The sequence below is a fragment of the Pelodiscus sinensis genome, chromosome 24, assembly GCF_049634645.1.
Source record: "Pelodiscus sinensis isolate JC-2024 chromosome 24, ASM4963464v1, whole genome shotgun sequence".
In the NCBI taxonomy this organism is placed as follows: Eukaryota; Metazoa; Chordata; order Testudines; family Trionychidae; genus Pelodiscus; species Pelodiscus sinensis.
Genome location: NC_134734.1, coordinates 11,585,316 through 11,606,183, shown reverse-complemented (window position 1 = coordinate 11,606,183; position 20,868 = coordinate 11,585,316). Strand labels below are relative to the sequence as shown.

Here is a 20,868-nt window from a genome sequence, read left to right as displayed (position 1 = left end):
TAAAGGGGCCCTCCCCCCGGACTGCCGTTTGTCAGCTTCTTCTGCTTGCTTGCCTTTTCTTGCTTCCCTGCCCTGCATTTCTGCCTAACACTTCTTCATTTGCGCCCCCCCACCTCACTTATTGCCCTGTCCTCTTTTGTCACTTTTTCTTTTCCAAGAGAACCCCTTTCTTTATGGCGAGAACCCTGTTGGGGACGTTTTGCTCTTTTAGGGTGGAGTTTTTCAATGTTTTCCCATTTCCTCTTCCTTGCAGATTTTTGCATGGCATTTCTGGGGTTGTTGGGTTGCAGGACAGTCGCAGGGCTGATCATAGAATCATAGAATAATAGGACTGGAAGGGACCTCGAGAGGTCATCGAGTCCAGCCCCCCGCCCTCAAGGCAGGACCAAGCTCCGTCTACACCATCCCTGACAGATGTCTATCTAACCTGTTCTTAAATATCTCCAGAGAGGGAGATTCCACCACCTCCCTTGGCAATTTATTCCAATATTTGACCACCCTGACAGTTAGGAATTTTTTCCTAATGTCCAATCTAAACCTCCCCTGCTGCACTTTAAGCCCATTACTCCTTGTCCTGTCCTCAGTAACCAAGAGGAACACATTTTCTCCTTCCTCCTTGTGACACCCTTTTAGATATTTGAAAACCGCTATCATGTCCCCCCTTAATCTTCTTTTTTCCAAACTAAACAAGTCCAGTTCATGAAGCCTGGCTTCATAGGTCATGTTCTCTAAACCTTTAATCATTCTTGTCACTCTTCTCTGTACCCTTTCCAATTTCTCCACATCTTTCTTGAAATGTGGCGCCCAGAACTGGACACAGTACTCCAGCTGAGGCCTAACTAGTGCAGAGTAGAGCGGCAGAATGACTTCACGAGTTTTGCTTACAACCCCCCTGTTGATACAACCTAGAATCATATTTTCTTTTTGTGCAACAGCATCACTCTGTTGACTTATATTCAACTTGTGGTCCACTATGACCCCTAGATTCCTTTCCGCCATGCTCCTTCCTAGACAGTCGCTTCCCATCTTGTATGTATGGAACTGATTGTTCCTTCCTAAGTGGAGCACTTTGCATTTCTCTTTATTAAACCTCATCCTGTTTACCTCTGACCATTTCTCTAACTTGCTAAGGTCATTTTGAATTATGTCCCTATCCTCCAAAGAAGTTGCAACCCCACCCAGTTTGGTATCATCTGCAAACTTAATAAGCGTACTCTATCCCAATATCTACATCATTGATGAAGATATTGAACAGTACGGGTCCCAAAACAGACCCTTGCGGAACTCCACTTGTTATCCCTTTCCAGCAGTATTTAGCACCGTTAACAACAACTCTCTGACTACGGTTATCCAGCCAATTATGCACCCACCTTATCGTGGCCCTATCTAAGTTATATTTGCCTAGTTTATCAATAAGAATATCATGTGAGACCGTATCAAATGCCTTACTAAAGTCTGGGTATATGACATCCACCGCTTCTCCCTTATCCACAAGGCTCGTTATCCTATCAAAGAAAGCTATCAGATTAGTTTGGCATGACTTGTTCTTCACAAACCCATGCTGGCTATTCCCTATCACTTTATTACCTTCCAAGTGTTTGCATATGATTTCCTTAATTACCTGCTCCATTATCTTCCCTGGGACAGACGTTAAACTGACCGGTCTGTAGTTTCCTGGGTTGTTCTTATTCCCCTTTTTATAGATGGGCACAATATTTGCCCTTTTCCAGTCTTCTGGAATCTCCCCTGTCTGCCATGATTTTTCAAAAATCATAGTTAAAGGCTGAGATACCTCCTCTATCAGCTCCTTGAGTATCCTGGGATGCATTTCATCAGGACCTGGTGACTTGCTGACATCTAACTTTCCTAAGTGATTTTTAACTTGTTCTTTGTGTATCCTATCTTCTAAACTTACCCTCTCTCTGCTTGTATTCACTACGTTAGGCACACCTCCAGACTTCTCGGTGAAGACCGAAACAAAGAAGTCATCGAGCATCTCTGCCATTTCCAAGTTTCCTGTTACTGCTTCTCCCTCCTCACTAAGCAGTGGGCCTACCCTGTCCTTGGTCTTCCTCTTGCTTTTATAGGGAAGAAGCCTAACTGGTCACAGATTAATCAGGTCTAGAACCCATAAATCCTAGCTCCCAGCTTCCCCTCCCCCTTTAACCACTAGCCCCCACAGTCAGGGAAAGGCCCAGCTGTCCTAGCTCCCATACCCCCTGCTCTACCCACCCCCGTCTAAGAGCCAGGTAGAGAACCCAGGAGTCCTGGCTCCCAGACAGCACTATGCAGGAGGCCAGACCACCTGACCATTCAGCCTGGGCACCCACAGAGGTGGACAGTGCAGAGGAGGGTGCCTGAGCATGGTTGTGCCCATTGGGCTCCACTGCCTGCTTTGTCGTAGCTCTGGGAGCTCTCCATGCTCAGGAATGTCACAGCAGTCGCTCTGTCACAGCAGTCAGCCCTCCCCCTGCGGCAGCCGAACAGGAGCAGACCAATGATTTGCTCTTTGTTTATTCCCCAAATGGAGCAGCTCACTCAGCTGTCAGATACTTCCCGGAGCTTTCCAAGGGGCAGGTGCAGGCCTGCAGAGAGCACAGAATGGGAAGGGACTGTCTAGGAAAGAGTGCTACAGAAAGGGATCTAGAACGTGGGTGGTCAACCTGTGGCTCTTTGCTCCAAAAAAATGCGGCTCTTAAGGTTACGGCATGCCCGGACTGCTCATGGCCACTCTGTGCACGCACCCCAGCACCTGGAGGGAAAAGCGCATGGATGCAGCAGCTCTGGTGAGACCCAGGAATTGGGTTAGAGCGCGGGTGAGATGGGAGTGCCTGGCTCTGGGGGAGTGTAGAAACCATTTCATATTTAACTAGAAGCCATCTTGTATAACAGAAACCATTTCAGCTTTTCTCTTTAGCACCTAAACCAGAGTGAACTTTCTGTCACCCCGTGAGAAGAGGCCTACAAGATGGGCTATTGGTATGTGTTAATTGGGCTGCTTGGGACAGGAGATGTACTCCCTCGTACCTGTCCACCATCTTGCTGGTAAAGCTTTGTTTTTCCAAGTTTAATTGAGGATTTCTGTAATTGGATGCCCTGACATAAGACTGTTTGGCTAAGGATATAAAGATACTAGGATTGATTGTATTAACAGTCTTACTGGGCCCGGCTCTGCTGGGACCACGTTTGGCTCACTTTGCTATATTGATCAATAAAGCTGTCTGTTTAGCCGCCTAAAACTGAGTGAGGGTATGTCTACACTACCACCCTAATTCGAACTAGGGTGGTTAATGTAGGCAACCAAAGTTGCAAATGAAGCCCAGGATTTGAATTTCCCGGGCTTCATTTGCATCTTGCTGGGTGCCGCCATTTTTAAATCCCCGCTAGTTCGGACTCCGTGCCCGCAGCTACACGGCAAGATGGCAGCGCCCAGCAAGATGCAAATGAAGCCCGGGAAATTCAAATCCCAGGCTTCATTTGCAACTTCGGTTGCCTACATTAACCACCCTAGTTCGAACTAGGGTGGTAGTGTAGACATACCCTGAGGCTTTTGCTTCGACAGGACCAAAGCGGCATTGGTTTATAGCAGGGGAGGGGCAGGGTGCCTGGCTTTGGGGGAGGGGTGCGTGGCTCTCTGCACTTAGTTATTTTGGCTCGCAGGCTACGTCTACACTGCCACATTTTTGCAGGAGGAAAAGCAAATGGAGCGCTCATTAGCATATCTTGTGCTCTCATTTGCATATTCTCTTCCGATCCTTTTTGCGGAAGAGGTTTTTGGGCAAAAAACTGCAGAGTAGACGGGGCCATTTTGCACAAAATACCCCTTTTGCGCAAGAGCCCTTATTCCTCAAAAAATGAGACACTGCCTTCCCAAACCACCAGCCTGGCCCAGCCACACTCTGCCCCCACCTCCCATAGGTGTTCTGAGGGTGGAGTGTTGCTGCCCCAGTGCCCCCCTTCCTTGTGCTCTGGGACAGAGAAGCTGGAACCACGTCACCACCTCCCCTCCCCTCTCCTCCCCTCTCCTAGGGCTCCATGAGCCACGCTGCATGCACACTCCCCTTCTCTCTCTTCCCCTCCCCGGTGCACCAGGGAGGCTGAGACATGCTCGTCATGCTGTCCTGCATCCTCCCCTCCCCATCGGGGGCTGGGCCCTGAGCAGAGGGGGCGGGGCTGTAGGTGGGACTGGGGGTCTGCCTCCCCCAGCCCGAACTGTACCAACTGCTCATTAGTGTGAGTGTGCAATGTGGGGAGGAGTGTGTGTGTGTGTGTGTGTCTGCCTGTGATGGCGCATTGGGGTCCCTCGCCTCCTGCACCCCCGAAATGGCACGAACAGACTCCACCAGCCGGTAGGACAGAGGGAGTTTATTGCCTCTCCAGAATACAGCACAGCACAGATGTCATCAGGTTACTGGGCAGGCCTAGGATGCCTCAGCCCCCCCTTGATTTGGGGGGGTCTCGGCTTCTAAACCCCCCAGCCTGTTGCTGAGGCTGCTTCCTCCATGCTCCCAGACCGAAAACTAAGTAACTCTCTTCCGCCCTGCCCCCCAGCCAGGGGTGGCATTCCACCTTCCTTTGTTTCTCCCCATGGGGGGGTAGCTGGTCAGACAGGTTTGGAGCCCCCTTTGCATAATGACTCGTGTTACAGACAGCAGAGGTTGCCACAGCTCTAGCAAGTTACCCCCACTACGTCACAGTTCTCCCCCCTCCGAGAATGAACTGAGTAGGGTCACTCCGCTCGTGACCTAGGGAAGTTCGGGTCCTCTGCGTGGGAACCCGCCCTGGGCACATGGGTGCTCCCCTTGACTCGGGCCGGTCGCGGCGAGGCCCCACATGAATTGGCTTCCCTCTGTCCACTCGCTGCCCCGCTCCAGGGCGACTGGCACAGGCCTGTCCTCTGTGGTCACACCCACCCTTCTGCTGGCCTTGATCTCTGGCCAGGGTCTCTCGGGCCGGGGCCATGAGCCCAGCGAGCCTTCTCTGGACAGCCAGGGCATCTTCCACCTCCGACGCTCCATCCATGGGGGTCTTCCCCTCCCATAACTCTCTCAGCGAGCCCAGAGGCTCCTCCATATGGGTAGGGACCCCCAAGCCGCTTTCTTCCTGTCTTGGGCCTTCCCACCCCTCTGGCAGGAGTCACAGGACCGGCAATATCGCTGCACGGCCGCAAATATCCCAGGCCAGTAGAAGTGTTGGAGCAGCCTCAGCCGAGTGCTCCGGATCCCCCGGTGGCCCCCAAAGGGGATGTCGTGGGCCAAATACAGCAGCTTGAGGCGATGCTTTTGGTGGACTACCAGCTGCCGCTGGACCCCCCATGCCCTCACCTTCCTGGGGGGAAGCCATTCCCGGAACAGGGACCCCTGCTCCCACAGTAATCTCTCCTGGCCACCTCCTCCCAGGGGCTGAGCTGCACGGAGGCCAGCCTGGTCCCTCAGCCTCTGCAAGGAGGGGTCTGCCTGCACCTCAGCCTGGAATTCAGCTGCTGAGGCAGGGATTGGGACCTGTTCCCCACCTTTGCCTAGGTCCGGGGTCCCAGCCTGGCTGGACCCCGTGTCCACCGTGATGGTACCTTGAGGACCCTGTCGGGAGGCCTCCCCTGGATCCAGGTTGCCAGCCCCTCGTTGGCTCTGGCTCTGGGTGGTGACTAGAGCCCGCTGGGATTCATGGGGCCGCTCCTCTAGGTCATTCCCCATCAGAACCTCGGTGGGCAAGTGCGGGTGCACCCCCACTTCCTTGAGACCTTCCTTGTCCCCCCATTTCAGATGCACCCTGGCTACAGGCACTTTTAACGGGGACCTGTCTGTGCCCTTCAGGGTCAGCTGCATGTGGGGTAGTATCCGGTCTGGGGCCACTATGTCAGATCGGGCCAGTGTCACCTCCACCCCCGTGTCCCAGAAACCTGTCACCTTCCTACCATCCACCTCCAGGGGTATGAGGCACTCGCTCCGCAGGGGCCACCCTGCTCCCACCCGGTACACGGAGAAATTTGCCTCCCGAGGGTCAGACCTCCCAGGGGAGGTGCACTGAGCATCCTTCCCCTCTCTCTGAGCTGAAGTTTGTCTGCCAGCCCCTGCCTCTGGGGCAGCCTGCCCTTCCTCCAGCCCCAGCCAGTTAACCCTGGAAAGTCCCCGGTCCTGGGACCTGGTGCACTGAGCCCTCTTGTGGCCTTTTTGCCCACAGCGCTGGCAAGTTAGTCCCTGCGGGCCCCTTTGGGCTGTCTCTGTCCAGGCCCTGGCTGGTTGTCGGGGGCGCAGACGACTCGTCTCTTGGGCTCGCCTCATAGATGACTCTCTCCGTCGCTCAGCCGAGATCTGGTCTCTGCGCGATTCCCTTTCTCTCCGGGACTCCCGTTCACACCCGGACCGGCTCTCCGTGAACTCATCCGCCAGCCTCCCGGCCTCCTGGGGGGGGGTCTCTGGTCTCCGGTCCTTGAGCCACAGCCTCAGTTTGGGTGGGCACGCTTCATAGAACTGCTCCATCATGACCAGCTTGAGCAGCTCCTCTGCGGTCTGGGCTCCAACTCCAGACACCCACTTGCGGCAGTATTGCACCAGGCGGGAGGCCAGGTCCACATAGGTCTCCCGTGGCTCCTTCTGCACCCCCCGGAACCTCTTCCTGTACATCTCGGGGGTCAGTCAGAACTTGTGCAGCAGGGCCTCCTTGACTCGGTTGTAATCCCCTGGCTGTAGGTCCTCCAGCTGACTGAGCACTCCGGCCGCCTCCTGGTTCAGTGCGGGGATGAGCTCCTGCAACCAGTCAGCTGGGGGGACCCGTTGCAGTCCACAGGCCCTCTCAAAGGAGTTGAGGAACCCGTCTATGTTGCCCATGTCCTTCAATTGGGCCACCACGAGCCTCTCCAAGCGGCTGGTAGCCCTGGGACCTTGGGGCCCATCCGCACTTGGCTCAGCCGGGGCCCCGCCAGTTCTCCGCTCTGCCATGGCCAACTCATGTTGTCGCTGCTTCTCTCGGTCCTGTACTTCCAATTCCTTCATCTGCAGCTGGATCTCCAGCTGCCACAGCTCTGCTGAGCTGGCTCCTGCCCTAGATGGGCTACAGCTTGCAGGCCTCCCGGGGAAAGCTGTCCCGTCTCTCCTACAGGCTCCAGTGCTCCGCCTCCTTTCAGAGCCTGACACGCTCTCAGGAGGGGTCTGGCTGCTCCCTCTGGGGACAGGATCCTGGCCCCGTGGCTGGTCATTCTCTTCCAGCCGGGCAATCAGCTGGGCCTTAGTTGCTTTCTGCACAGGCAAGCCCCTCTCTCTACACAGCTTCACTAGCTCTGCCTTCAAGAGTCGGGCGTAGGCCATCTGCCTACTGGTTCCCTCAGTGCAGACTCACCAGTCTAGTGCTGCAGTGCCCACGATTCCCAGGAACCGCTTCGCTCTGTCCCCAGCATGCCTGGCTCCAGGGCTCTTGCTTCTACTGCGCCTTGTCGCTCACCGCTGGAAGCTCCATCCACGGGGTGCAGTGCATCCCACCCCTGGCACCAGTGTGATGGTGCGTTGGGGTCCCCCGCCTCCTGCACCCCTGAAATGGCACGAACAGACTCCACCAGCCGGTAGGACAGAGGGAGTTTATTGCCTCTCCAGAATACAGCACAGCACAGATGTCATCAGGTTACAGGGCAGGCCTAGGATGCCTCAGCCCCCCTTGATTTGGAGGGGGGGGTCTCGGCTTCTAAAACCCCCCAGTCTGTTGCTGAGGCTGCTTCCTCCATGCTCCCAGACCAAAAACTAACTAACTCTTTTCCGTCCTGCCCCCCAGCCAGGGGCGGCATTCCACCTTCCTTTGTTTCTCCCAATTGGGGGTAGCTGGTCAGACAGGTTTGGAGCCCCCTTTGCGTAATGACTTGTGTTACAGACAGCAGAGGTCACCACAGGTCTAGCAAGTTACCCCCACTACGTCACACTGCCCTTAGGATGCGATTATGCAAACGAAGCACGGGAAATTCAAATCTGAGCTTCATTTGCAATTTCACTCCGCTGCATTTGCATTCCTCTCTTGAAAGAGGAATATAGTGTAGACCAGTGGTCCCCAACATGGTGCCCGCGGGCGCCATGGCGCCCACACCCGCCAACAACCTGGGCCGGCCCTGCCCCCGGCACGCGGCGCACAGGAGGCGCCGGCCCCAGGCGCGCGGCTCGGGTGGCAGCGCTGGTGCCAGCCCCGGGCCCATGGCACAAGGCGCTCAGGCAGCCCCAGCTCCGGCCCTGGGGCACATGCCGGCGTTGGCGCCGGGTGCAAAGGCATCCCTGTCTCCTGGCATGCCCCCGGACGTGCGGCCCCGCCCCCAGGTGCCCGGCGCATGAGTGGCCCCGCTCCCCGGGCGCCCGGGAGCCTCTAAAGGTTGGGGACCACTGGTGTAGACATATCCTCTCGGGGGGGGGGGGGAGCAGGGGGCAGGCTGCTGCTGGAGGGAATGGACTCTGCCCTGCTGGAGTGAATGGACTCTGCCCCCTGTGTGTTTGTATGAGATTTGTTTGTGTGTGTGTGAACAGAACCAAGTAAGTTATTTTCAGAGACTATCATTTGCAAAGAAACCCAAACCAAAACAAAAAGATGCAATTTGGGGGCACCCAAAATTCTGCATGGTTTTGAGTTGAACTCAAGAGATTATTGCTGGCCAGAAAGAATAAACACAAATGAAAGGGACTTCTGAAAACACCAAATGGTTTTGTTGTGCCTTGATTTACCTTTTGGGGATTTTTTTTTCAAAAGACATAAAAATTCAACACAATCTTTTGGGGGCAAAATACAGCATTTTTTATGGCTTTGTTTCAGCAAGCAACACACCGGAACTCCCAGGTCACCCTGAAATGAATCTTTTTTCTCACTTTTTTGGTCTCAGATACTGAACAGAATCTTGCTCAGTCACCCAGGTCCTGTTGTGTATGTATCAGCAGGGTTGGCCCAAGGATTTTTGGCGCCCTAGATGATCTATGATTTTGGCACTCCTCCCTGTATTCAATAGTGAGAAAAATGAGTCAACTAGAATGAAATTTTACTTGTATTTACTTGGCATGCAAAATAAACAATTGTAAAAATAAAAACCTTAATCTTACAAGTTCTTACGATTCTCCTTTTTACAATCTTGTTAAAACCTCTTACCGAGGTTCTCAGGTCCAACACAATATAAATCCTTCATGGGCACGGTGTATTTGGGACCATGGCTCATCACATGGCAGAACTGCTGTTGCGGGTTACTGATTGGCCTTCACTAGGGCTACATCTAGACTGCATCCCTCTGTCGACAGAGGGGTGCAAATCAAGCACATCGAAATTACTAATGAAGCAGGGATTTAAATATCCCATGCCTCATTAGCATAAACATGGCCACCTCTTTTTTTCTAAACAGAATTGTTTCAAAAAAACAGGCAGGCTAGATGCGGATCTGTTGAAAATAAAGCCTTTTTTGACAGATCCTGTATTCCTAAAAAAATGAGGTTTACAGGATCTGTGTCGAAAAAGGCTTTATTTTCGACAGATCCGTGTCTAGACTGCTTTTTTTTTTTAAACCCTCTTTTTGGAAACAAAAGCGGCCATGTTTACACTAATGAGGCACGGGATGTTTAAATCCCTGCTTCATTAGCAATTTCGAAGTGCCTAATCTACATTTCTCTGTCGACAGAGAGGTGTAGTCTAGACACACCCTAAGTGGCAAGCAACACCGACTCAGCTGTGACTGGCCAAAACTGGACTACTGAAAATGAGGAACGACCAGGCCCTGCCCCAGGCAGCAAATCTAGGTGGTACTCTTTTGAAGCTGTGCTCTCACTCATTTTAACTGTGGGGCACAGCTGTGCATGCAGACAATGTGAAATCCACGATGTACTTGAGAGAGTTTGTCTGTCTGTCTGTTCAAGAACTCCTCCTAAATGGTAGTGTGAGAGTAGAAAGAATTATATTGTAAGAAAAAGATGAATTATACTGTAATAATAAAATAAGTTCAAGGAATACTGTTTGTCCCTGAACAGGAAAGAGAAGATTATGTTAATGTTGTTTGTAGGTATGCAGGATGGAGCAGAGTGGAGCCAGGTGTGTCTGGGATAGCAGGAAAAGGAACATTAGGTGTTAGACAGAAAGTAATCGAGATGACCAGCGAGATATGGACAGGAGATTGCTGATGCTTGATATGGAAATGAAGATACATAACTAGTCTCATGGGAATCATGTGAAGTTTTGCCCCTTTTGTACTCTTGTTAATTTTGCTTTCTTTTGTCTGTATAAATCAAGGGGTTTGAACCTTGTATAGTGCTCACATTTTCGGGGTGTATTAGCAGAGCGGCTTTGCTAATAAACAGAGTGGCCTGACAAACTTGTGAATCCTGTGTCTGACTTTGACAGTAGGAACACCAAATTTTATATGCAGCTTCCTCCTGTCATAAGTTAAAGCCAGGGTAAGGTCCAGGGGCCGGATGCAACCCTCTGCTTGCCTGTATCTGGCCTGTTACAGATCCTGGGGCACGAACACCCACCCTGGCCTGGGCGGAGCCCAGTGATCCCCCTCCGCCTGTCTCTGTTTTTCTCTGGGGCGTCCCTATGGGTGCGAGCTCCCGTCCGCTAGGCCAAGGACGAAGCCCAGCGAGCCCTCCGCCTGTTCAGCTTATGAGACCGCAGGGTCTCCGGGGCCCTTGGCCCTGCTTCAGAAATCCTGAGTGGGTCCTAGACCGGGTTGCTTCCTAACCCCCTCTGCCTGACCCCGTTAGTGGGGAAGTCCCCCGGGTCCTACCATCGTTTCAGCTTCTGGTTCCGGACGGGTGGGATCGCTACCTCCCGGGCTCCTCGGAAGCCCTTCCAGCCGGGGCGTCGGGGAGGCTCCTTGCCTGTCACGGCAAGGGTCCAACCCCCCACTCCCCTTGACTCTCTCCTGGGCCCGGTTTAAACAGCCCGCCGTCGGACGTCACAGGGTGTCGTGACGGAAGTGCGGTCCTAAAACCCGCCAGCCGTGCTCCCGCTGCCTTGCCCGCGGCTGCTTCTCGGCTGGCTGGTCACCTGGGTGGTCCCTGACTTCAGAGCAGGCTTTGGCGAGCCCATCACATGGCCCTTGAGGCTCAGGGCTCCCCTTCCTCTCAGAGTTGGGGAGCCTGCGCTAGCTCGGGTGCCCCTCTGCTGCCCCCGTGGGACTGGAGCACACAAAATCTATTAAGCAGGCCCTGGTGTGTGAGGGGAATGTGTGGAGTGTTTTTCTCCTTCTCAGTAAAGGTTGGAATTTTTTTCTTCTCACTTGTGTGTGGCCCCCAACTGATTTTTCTGTGGGTCAGTGACCCCTGACCGAAAGAGGTTCCCCACCAGTGACTTAAAGCAAGGGTTTGGTTGCCTCAGGAAAATGGGATGTGCCTGGAATGGGAATGCTTCTCATAAAACCATACAGAAGAGAAACAAATCACCAGGTAGGTGAAAGGGGCTGGCTGGGGGTGCCCCCTCTAGTCAGGGACTGCCACAGCCCTGAGCTTTCCTCCCCCGCATCCCGGCACCCTTTAGGGGCAAGGGAGTTTATGCAATGGGGGCAGTGTGGGTTCTCCGTTGGTCAGGGTGATGCCCAGAGCTGTTACCTTTTATCTGTCTGCATCAGCTGGAGCAGCTGTGTTTGCCCAGCTCAGGGACAATGGGAAGAGACAGAGACCGAAAGGCCTTCTCTTCTCGGGGCGTCAGGTGATGTGCAGCCTATACCTGGCTCGAGAGGATCAGGTATCGGAAATGACTCCAGTTTGCTATTGGGGGAACTGATCTCACATTCCAGCTGCCAGTCCTGTCCCTGCCCTGGGGTGACTCCAGGTGAACTGAGACCCAAACCACCCACCACATTCTTGGGTTTGGGCGTTCATTGTTAGACGGGCAGAACCCTGTGTCTCTGGCTGTGTGTCGGTTTGTGTGTGTGCGCGAGAGAACACGTGTCTCTGTGTGTGCTTCCGAGCGAGTGGATCCTTCCATTTTCTCCCCCATACTCCCTGGGTGTCCCCTGCCAGAAGCAATGGGAGCCACTAGTGCCCCGCCCTCTCACACTATCCTGAGGCCCCGCCCACACCCTTTCCGTGCTTCTTTTCCTGAGGCCCATCTTATGCCTGGCTTCTTCTCCCCGCCCCCCATGATCTTGCCTCTTGCTCTCTTCTCGCTACCTTACAGCTAGTAGAAAGTGGAGAGCCATGGGCCCCTGTCCTCCCGGCCCTTTCCAGGGCCTCTACCCCCTGCCATCCACGCATGCCAGGGGCTCTGTGCACCTCCCCATTGTCCCACACACACGCCCTGCCAGGACACAATTGTTGAACCCAGTTGAACTCTGCATGGCTGGGCATATGTCAGTTTGTGTGTGTGTGTGAGGTTCCACCATGTGCCATTAGCGTGGGGAACTCCCTGCTACTGTGCAAGAGAACTTGTATGTCTCCGACCACATCCAGGGATTCTGGGAAGACTGTGGTTCCTGGGATTTTTTTGTCTAATTCTTTGACCCCAAACTCCTGAGACTGCGACAATAATTTGACTTGGGACAAAGGCACCAAGCCTGCCAGGAAATGGGAGTGGAAGGGGAGGTATGCCGGAGACATTTCCAGGGACATATTTGTTTTGTGGGTGAAGAAAAGGGAATGTACCTTGGATCCAACCTTTGCTCTAATCACACACACACACACACACACACACACAGAGCCAGAGAGACAGGGTTCAGTCTGTGTAATAATGAACGCCCAAAGCCAAGAATGTGGCGGGTTGTTCCAGTCTCAGTTCACCTGGTGCTGCTCCAAGGCAGGGACAGGACTCAGGGCCGGAATATGAGATCAGTTCCCCCGGAGTCAATCCAGAGTCACTCCCGATACCTGAGTCCCTCCATCCAGGTGCAGCTGAGCCCGCATAAGCCATGTGTCACCTGATGCCGGGAGAAGACAGGGCCTTTCAATCTTCATCTCTTCCCATTGTCCTAGGAACCTGATGAGCCAGGACAAACACAGCTGCTCCAGCTGGTGCAATCAGATAAAAGGCAGCAGCTTTGGGCAGCAGCTTGACCAACGGAGAACCCACACAGGGCACTGCTGCCCCCATCGCAGCTGCTGGAGACGCCTGGCTGAGTAAGGGGTAGCATGGCCTGGGCTCCTGGACTGGGAAGAGAGTGGGGTCTGGTGGGTTAGAGAGGGGCTGGGAGCCAGGACTCCTGTCCTGGGTTCTATTCCCAGCTCTGGGATGGAGGTGGGGGCTTGTGATCAGAGTGGGATCCAGGACTCTTGGGTTCTCTCCCTGGCTCTAGGGAGTGGAGGCTAATGGTTAGAGAGCACAGCTTGTACTGAGCCCCACTGATAGCAGTCTGCCTAAGCAGGGCCCTGTGACAGGGGATTGGCCTCATTTCCCTTCCCTCCTGTGACCCCTTCCCCCCTTCTTTTCAGACATGGTGATACTTCGCTGGCTGCCCGGATGCCTCCGTCCCTTCCTTGCCTCTCTGCTAGTCCGACTCACCGTTCCAGTGGGTAAGGGTGGAGAAGCTGGGGAGGGTGGGTGTCTCCTTGGAACTGGTTTGGGGGAAGGGTATATTGTCCTGGGGCCATTGGCCTGGGGAACTCCTTGCTGCTGGAGCCCAGAGCCCAGAGAAGAGCAGGTTCCCTGATACAATAGGATCTTTGGGTTGCTCTGGATTCTGAAGGGGACCGAAAGCATCTGGAAGGAACGAAGCTGTAGGGTGAAGGGCTCTTGCTGTGAATGGAGCAAGTGGAGGGTCAAACATCCATCTCAGCCTAGCCCCCAAGGTGGACAGTCGACTCTTCACAAAACCACTGGATAATTGGGGGCTTTATCCTGGAAAATTTTAACCACATTGATAAAATTTCTCCAAACTATTGAATTTGGGGTCAAAAGCATCAAACGGGGGGTGGATTTACAATTTCTTAAACTTCTCACATTTTCAGCCAAAACCTTGTTAAATGGGAGGGACTTTTGCAAGCTCTCATGTCTGGGGCTAGAAACTCCCACAAATTCAGTTGTGGTGTTTTGACCCCAAACTTGTCACTTTGGGAGAGACTGCAGCCCAAATTTGGAGGGAGGGGGGTCAGAGAAAAATGCCCCCTTCTTTTCACAGCACAAGGTTTTGATCTTTGGGGGTTGTCACGGGTGATTTTACCGCAGCGCCTCACGGGAGATGTAGCCTGGTCAATAAACCTGACTCATAGGCAATGTTCCCTCTAATCTTTTCAACCCATGTGGATTTTTTCCATCCATGTGCAAAATAAATTTTTCTGTGTGCGCCACGACATGTGAGAATGTGCACCACCAGGAGAAACACAAAACCGAGCTGTGTGCACTCTGCTAATTAGCTGGATGGCATTGGAATTGCTCCTGGGTGGCCACCCAAGTGCTCAGCTTGCAAGAAATGCTGCTTATAGGTGTGCACAGGCACCTGGGTGGGGACCAGGTCAGGATCCCAGGGCTCCCATTCTTGGGTGGGGGGCTTGGTGACTCTAATCCCTGAGCCTAAAACCCTCCCAGCATTGCCTCAGATGTCCTTTCCCTCCTTGTAGCATCCTCCGATGTCCGCTCCTGTCCGTGTACTCAGGGGTGTTGCCCTCCCGACTGGTACCAGTACCGTGATTCCTGCTACTACCCGGTGATGACCACCAAAACCTGGGAGAAAGCCGAGGTGTGTCCCGCCGGGGTCCGAGGTCCCAAGCCATCTGGCTTGGCCTGCCCTCAGGGAAAGGGGAGGGCTATGATAGCTGAAGTGCGATTAGGGACATGATAACCTGTAATGGGGGGTGGGTATTGGAGGTAAGAGCTAGGGTGACATTAGGGGCACGGGTGGTGCAGTGGGGGCTGGAGTGGAGGGGAGGAGACTGTGAGGGGGGCAAGGGTGGTGAGTGTCACAGAGCCACAAGGACCCCCCCCTTCCCAGGGTCTCCCTCTTCCCCAGGATAAGACCCATAGATTTTCTACCTCTGTAAGCTGAACCCTGGGCCCGCAACCTCCTGCTTCCCCCCCAGGAGCTAGTTCAGAGAGTCCCTGTGGGACAGACCCCAGAGGGAGACTTATCCCATCGCAGAGAACAACACACACCCCGGTCTACATCTGCAGGGACCCCCAGCCGGCAACATCACACCCGGGATTCTCAGTCAGCTGCAGCCACTGTAGAAAGTCCTCAAAAATGAGGAATCCTGTGACTCCTTTAAAACTAACAGATTGATTGGGGCATCAGCTTTCGTGGGTACAAATCTAACAAAGTGGGTTATTCCCAAATCAATCCATTAGCCTTTAAGGTGCCACAGGACTCCTTGTTTTTGCATTACAGATTTACACGGATCCCCCTCTGAGGATGTGCTCAGTTAGCCCAGAGAACAGAAAGTCACAGCATGGGCCATCTGGGTCAGCCCCGAACCCCATCCCTTGAACCTCTTTGTCCTAGTTCAGGAGTGTGCCCAGCTGCAGTACAGGAGGTTTCTGGGGACACCACTGAGAGGGTCAAATCAGGATGAATTTTTAGAGAAAGGGCTACTTGCAGCCCAAGACTGGGGAGCCTCTACTAAAAGGGTATGTCTACACTACCCTCCTAGTTCGAACTAGGAGGGTAATGTAGACATACCCTAAGGCACCAAACCAGTCACAAAGAGAACTATCTCACCACATGGTCTAACCAGAAAGCACCCAAGCAATCCCCTTAACACCCTTCCCACTCACCCCTTCTCCTGTCCCACAACCAGCACTCCTCCTTGCACAGAGGAGAGGATATGAAAATCAATATCACCAAATCCAAACAGGTCCTTCCGATCCCAAAGGACCAGCCACAGTCCCAGGTCAATTTATACTATGCTGAAAGAGCACACTGGGCCAGTCCTTTAGAATCTAACTTAGAAAGGTCTATGCAGGAAAAGAATGAAAGAAATGCTGTTAACTGTTGTTAAACGAATCCGAGTTCTTAGTGCAGGCTTGTAGCAGAGATGGAATTAACTGCTGTCGTAGATCAAGTCTCTGGAATACATCCTCTGTGGTGGAAGGGGGGCGATATCTGGGGTGGGGAGTGGAGGAAGAGGGGGTGTGATGTGGGGGAGGATGGGCAATCTCTGGGGCGGGGAGTGGAGGAAAGGGAAGGCTGAGATGTGGGGGAGGAAGGGTGATCTCAGATGGGGAGTGCAGGAAATGGGGGTTGAGGTGTGGGGAGAAATGGGGGGCAGGGACTTGTTGGGGTAGTGAGAGGTCAGGCTGTGCTCCCCCGGCACCTGGCATCTGTCATCCCCCCAAGACAGAGTGCAAGGATCTGGTGGAGGGTGCCCACCTGGCATCCGTGCACAGCGCAGAGGAGAACAACTTCATCTACTACCTGATGGGCACCCCCAACAATGACAAGAAAAAGGAAGGCTATTGGCTCGGGGCCCACCGCGACTCCCAGGTGAGGGGCTCTGCCACTGCTCTCCCACCAGATCTCATGTCCCACCTCCAGCCCTTGGTTCAGCTCCGTGGCACTTCCCTGTCAACTGCCTTTTTGAAGCATGGACCCAGCAGCCTGTGTAGGGTTTCGGACTCAGCTCATCCCCTGTACCTGGACACTGCCCCCCCACTACACCCCACTTTGCACATTAGCCTCATGCTGATTTCTTTGTCTGCTCTGCTCCCTCGATCCTTTCCTGAGCCCCCACTCTCCAGGGAACTGGCACCAGTCTGTGTGACTGCCCTGCCTGCCTCATTCCACACAGGCTAATGGTGGGACTTCTGGCCTTAAATGCAAGGAAACTGAATCACAAGATCAACACATTGCGGAATCAAATTCCCCCCCCCCCCCCCCCCCAATATTTTTTCTCTCCCAAAATGAAATCCCCACTGGCAATGTCCTAAAACAAGGGGGTTCCTCCAGCTGGGTTTTTCTGGTGAGAAAACTTGGGATGCAAATTCTGGTCTTCATATGGAGTGGATCGTGGCGTATAGGTACTTCCATGCAGTGGGAGATTGCAGAGCAGCTGGCTCTTCCCCACAGAAGATGCAGGTCTGAGAATAAAGGTCAGATGGCAGCAACTTTCCCAAAGAACACTGTGGATTTGCTGTTCCTCAGTCATTCATATATGCTAGCTCAGCCATCAGATACGGGCTGGCCTAGTTAGTGACCTGTTCTAACTTGTCTCAATACCTCTTTGTCCCCCTAGGGCCAGACACAGGACAAGGCCCCCTGGCGCTGGACTGATGGCTCGGCATGGGATTATAGCAACTTTGGGACAGGCAAACCAGACAGTATCACTGGAGAAAATGTTGTGGCCTCTGGGAACTTTGACAAAGGTAATGGAGGCTAGGCAGGAGCAGGCCAGGCCCCTCCATTGGCCCCCACTCTGCTCATGTCCAGTGTGATTTCCTGATGCTGAAAGTGAGGGCACATGGACACCCTGCCCCAGGGACTACACTTCCCGATGGAAGGGGTGTGACAGCCAGCCCTCTTAGTCCCTGAGAGGAATGAGGATAGAACCCAGGAGTCTTGGCTCCCAGCCCCCCTGCTCTAACCATCAGCCCCCACTTCCCTCCCCTCCCAGAGGTGGGAAGAGAAACCAGAAATCCTGGCTCCTAGTTCCCCAGATCTAACCACCACCAGACCCCACTCCTCTAGAGGTGGGAAAAGAACCCAGGAATCCTGGCTCCCCGCCTATTCTCACTGATTCTCACTTCCCTACAGATGCTATCACTTGGGATAACTATGAAAATTCCTTGGAGTTCATGTCCGTCTGCAAACGCTCGCTGGACTGAAGGGCTTGAAGGCCATCTTGGAGGTACCAGCTGGGTTTGGCTATGCTGCCCCACTGGTTGATGTGTGGTGGCTGCACACTGCCCCCCTGGATTTGCTCAAAACTGGGGTGAATCTGCCCCCAACCACTGTTCCCACTGAGATTTTCCATCCATGACCGGAGTGAGTTTTGTTATGTGCACCAATACTGAGGTCATGTGCGCTTGTGCAGATGTGTTCCACCGTGGCGTCTGCCAGTGACTATAAATATCTTCTATAACATTTTAAATATTATATATATATATACTGCAAAATGTTCAGTAGCCATTTGGTATCTTACATGTATCCGTTCCTTTGAGGCATAAAACAAAATTGTCCATTTTCTTGATATAACAAAGAAAATAGTTTATGATTATAATTGATACATGAAACGAAATAGTTATCACTGTAATCTTGCATTTCAAGCATAAAGTGTATGTTATTTAATGGGCTCATTTCTGAGCACTATGTGCACATATTGCTCCCTGTTATTGTAGCCAGACAGAAACCCCGCCCCCCTCTCCCCTCCTCTCTCTGACATCCTTGAGAGAGAGAATCCTTGAGAGCGAAACTCTGTCTTCAAAGGCTCCAGGGCCTCCAGAGGTGCTGGAATAACAATGGCCCTGCTAGACAGGAACCAGATAACAGGGGGGATTGGGCCAGCAGGCGATCGGGGCCTTGAGCTGCCCTTGGCTGGTACCAGTATTGATACGCCTACACACACAGAAGAGGAATCTGCCACCCCATCAGAAAGACTGTCTGGCCCTAATGATTTAGTTACCTCCACCTCACAGGTGCAAATTAAGCTTCGGACCCCCTGTGGGAATGGGCGTCACAAAGACGTTCCAACTTAATTGGCATTTTAATGATAAGAGAAGCGTCTACATGACCACAGGGGTATAAAGTGGGGCCCTGTGCTCCACTCTAATTGGAGATCCATCCATATACCTGCTGGTCAGGTGGTTTTGGACCCCTGAGACTTTAGGGACGCCTTCGTCTCATATCGACTGCTTCCCGTTGGTATTGAGAGAAACGCTGGCTTTGCTGGAGTAAGGATTGCAGGGGTGTCTGCTAGGTGTCTGTTTGTGCGCATTCAATAAGAGCTCAGAGAACCAAAAGGGTTTCATGGTACCTTTAAGTGACTTTTCATTGTATTTTCTGTGTTGTCTTTTGTAGTGGCTGCGTTATCTGTAACACAGCAGTAACATTTAACAGCTAAGCTTGCCTTGTAACAATAAAATAGTAACTGTTTAAGCTTTAACTTGACTCCTCCTGTTGCTGTAACAGAACCAAACACAATAAAAAAGAACCATAGCTGGTCAGGGGTAAACGCAGTAAGAGCTGAGCGTTGAGTCGTGCCGCCTCCACAGGGCAGACTCTTGGGGTGCCTGTCAGCCTCCCTGGCTGCCCGCTGTGAAGGGACTTTTGTCCTAGCAGTTGAAGTCTCAGGTGTAACGAGCTCTCTCTGCACCACCTTGGAGCACCCGTCAGCCTCCCTGGCTGCCCGCTGCGAAGGGACTCTGTCCTAGCAGTTAAAGACTCGGATGTGATAGAGCTCACAGACCATTCATTACCTCGGCCACCATCTAACAGTTATCTAGGAAACAGGGTTTGTTTTAAATATTTCAGTGGTTTACAAATCACAAATCGTACATTCATCAAAGCTGGTGCACATCAGCTCCGTGGAAAGATTGAGGAATTAAATCCTTCTGCATATTTTCTCTCTATATATTAAAGAAAGTTCTTCCTACAGGGCAACAGAATGACGCCATCACGTCACTCTACATCACCCTGCCCCCCAACCCCAATAGAGTCCCCAGAAAGGGAAAATGCGGCCATGGCTCAGGGTTGTTCTCCGCACTCCCCCCTTGGACTTCCTGCTGGCCCCCGGCTTCCCTGAAGGAGAACCAGGGGGCAGCAGCAATGGCTCCTTGCTGTGCTGGCAGGACCCAGGGGAACTGCCACCTCCAGCTGCTTGGGCCAGGCACACTGGGGCCACCACATGCCTGGAGTTCCTACCTGGAACCCTCCCAAGATTAGCGCTTCAGTTGAGGGGAAGGAGCCCCCAGCCCTCCCCACAGCAGCGCGTGCGCTTCTCCACCAGATGCCTCCAGCGTGGCGGGTTGGGGTTTTCTCCCCCCCCCCCCCCCACTTGCAGGAAGCCGGTGCTAGCATTGCCAGATGGTTTTGACAAAAATATCGGACACACTTGATCTCAGATGCGGGGGGCGGACCCGGCCGCGGGGGGAGCGGGGCTGGTAGGAGAGATTGGGGGGGAACTGGCCGGTGGGGAGCAAAGCTGGTCAGGAGGGGGTCAGGGGGAGTGGGGCTGGCAGGAGAGATCGGGGGGAACTGGCCAGTGGGGAGCAGGGCTGGTTGGGAGGAGGTGAGGGGGAGCAGGGCTGGCGGGGGATATCGGGGGGGGAACCGGCTGGTGGGAAGCAGGGCTGGTCTGGAGGGGGTCGGGGGGAGTGGCTATGACTGGGGGAGATCGGGAGGGGGGGAATGGCCAGCGGGGAGTAGGGCTGGCCAGGACAGGGTTGGGGGGAGCAGGACTGGCCGGGGGGAAGAGCGGGGTGGAGTGGACTGGCCTGTGGGAAGAGGGGCTGGCTCGGGCACATGCAGATCCCGGGGCGCTGCCTGTCCGGTACTAGCGGGGCGCACAGGCATGTTCCATCTTGCCCCAGCCCCCCTTCCTCTCCCCGCCCTCCACTGCATATTTGCCTACTGCCTGGCTGGTAGACACACTCGCGCAGCGTGGGCACATCTACCAGCCAGGCAGTACGCAACTACGTACTGATACTCATGATAATAATAAAACGTATTTAATTAGAAAATACCGGACATTTATATGTTCAGTATTTCTCAAATTGTTTCCTGGACAGAAAGCTCAAATACCGAACTGTCTGGTTCAAAACCGGACACTGGCAATCCTAGCTGGTGCGTTAATCTTGCGGGGCAGGAGGAAGGGAGGGTTCCAGGCAGATGCTCCAGGCACATGGAGGCCCCAGTGTGCCTGGCCGGAGCAACCAGAGGCGGCAGTTACCTGCTGGGTACCAGAGCGTCAGGGGCCACCAGTGCAGTGAGAAGCTGCTGCTACCACTGCCCTCTGTCTCAGCCTGGGCCTTCCTCCCGTGGCCAGAGGGGGGCTGAGAGGGCCGAGG

At 53.6% G+C, this 20,868-nt stretch overlaps 1 protein-coding gene across 3 annotated transcripts; it reads left to right on the top strand.

The window, feature by feature from the left end:
- Positions 1 to 707: 707 nt before the first annotated feature.
- On the top strand, positions 708 to 18,976 carry LOC102444692 (snaclec alboaggregin-A subunit alpha-like). 3 transcript variants are annotated; one of them, XM_075907200.1, is made up of 6 exons: positions 708 to 2,786; positions 13,368 to 13,448; positions 14,493 to 14,611; positions 16,205 to 16,351; positions 17,100 to 17,229; positions 17,618 to 18,976. In XM_075907200.1, the coding sequence occupies exons 1-6, from the start codon at positions 2,687 to 2,689 to the stop codon at positions 17,686 to 17,688; spliced, it is 648 nt and encodes a 215-aa protein (XP_075763315.1). In that variant the 5' UTR covers positions 708 to 2,686; the 3' UTR covers positions 17,689 to 18,976. The 3 variants fall into 3 exon arrangements, with proteins under 3 accessions (XP_075763315.1, XP_075763316.1, XP_075763317.1); XM_075907201.1 differs by lacking the exon at positions 708 to 2,786 and adding an exon at positions 10,683 to 11,387; XM_075907202.1 differs by lacking the exon at positions 708 to 2,786 and adding an exon at positions 11,806 to 13,055.
- The last annotated feature ends 1,892 nt before the right edge of the window (positions 18,977 to 20,868 follow it).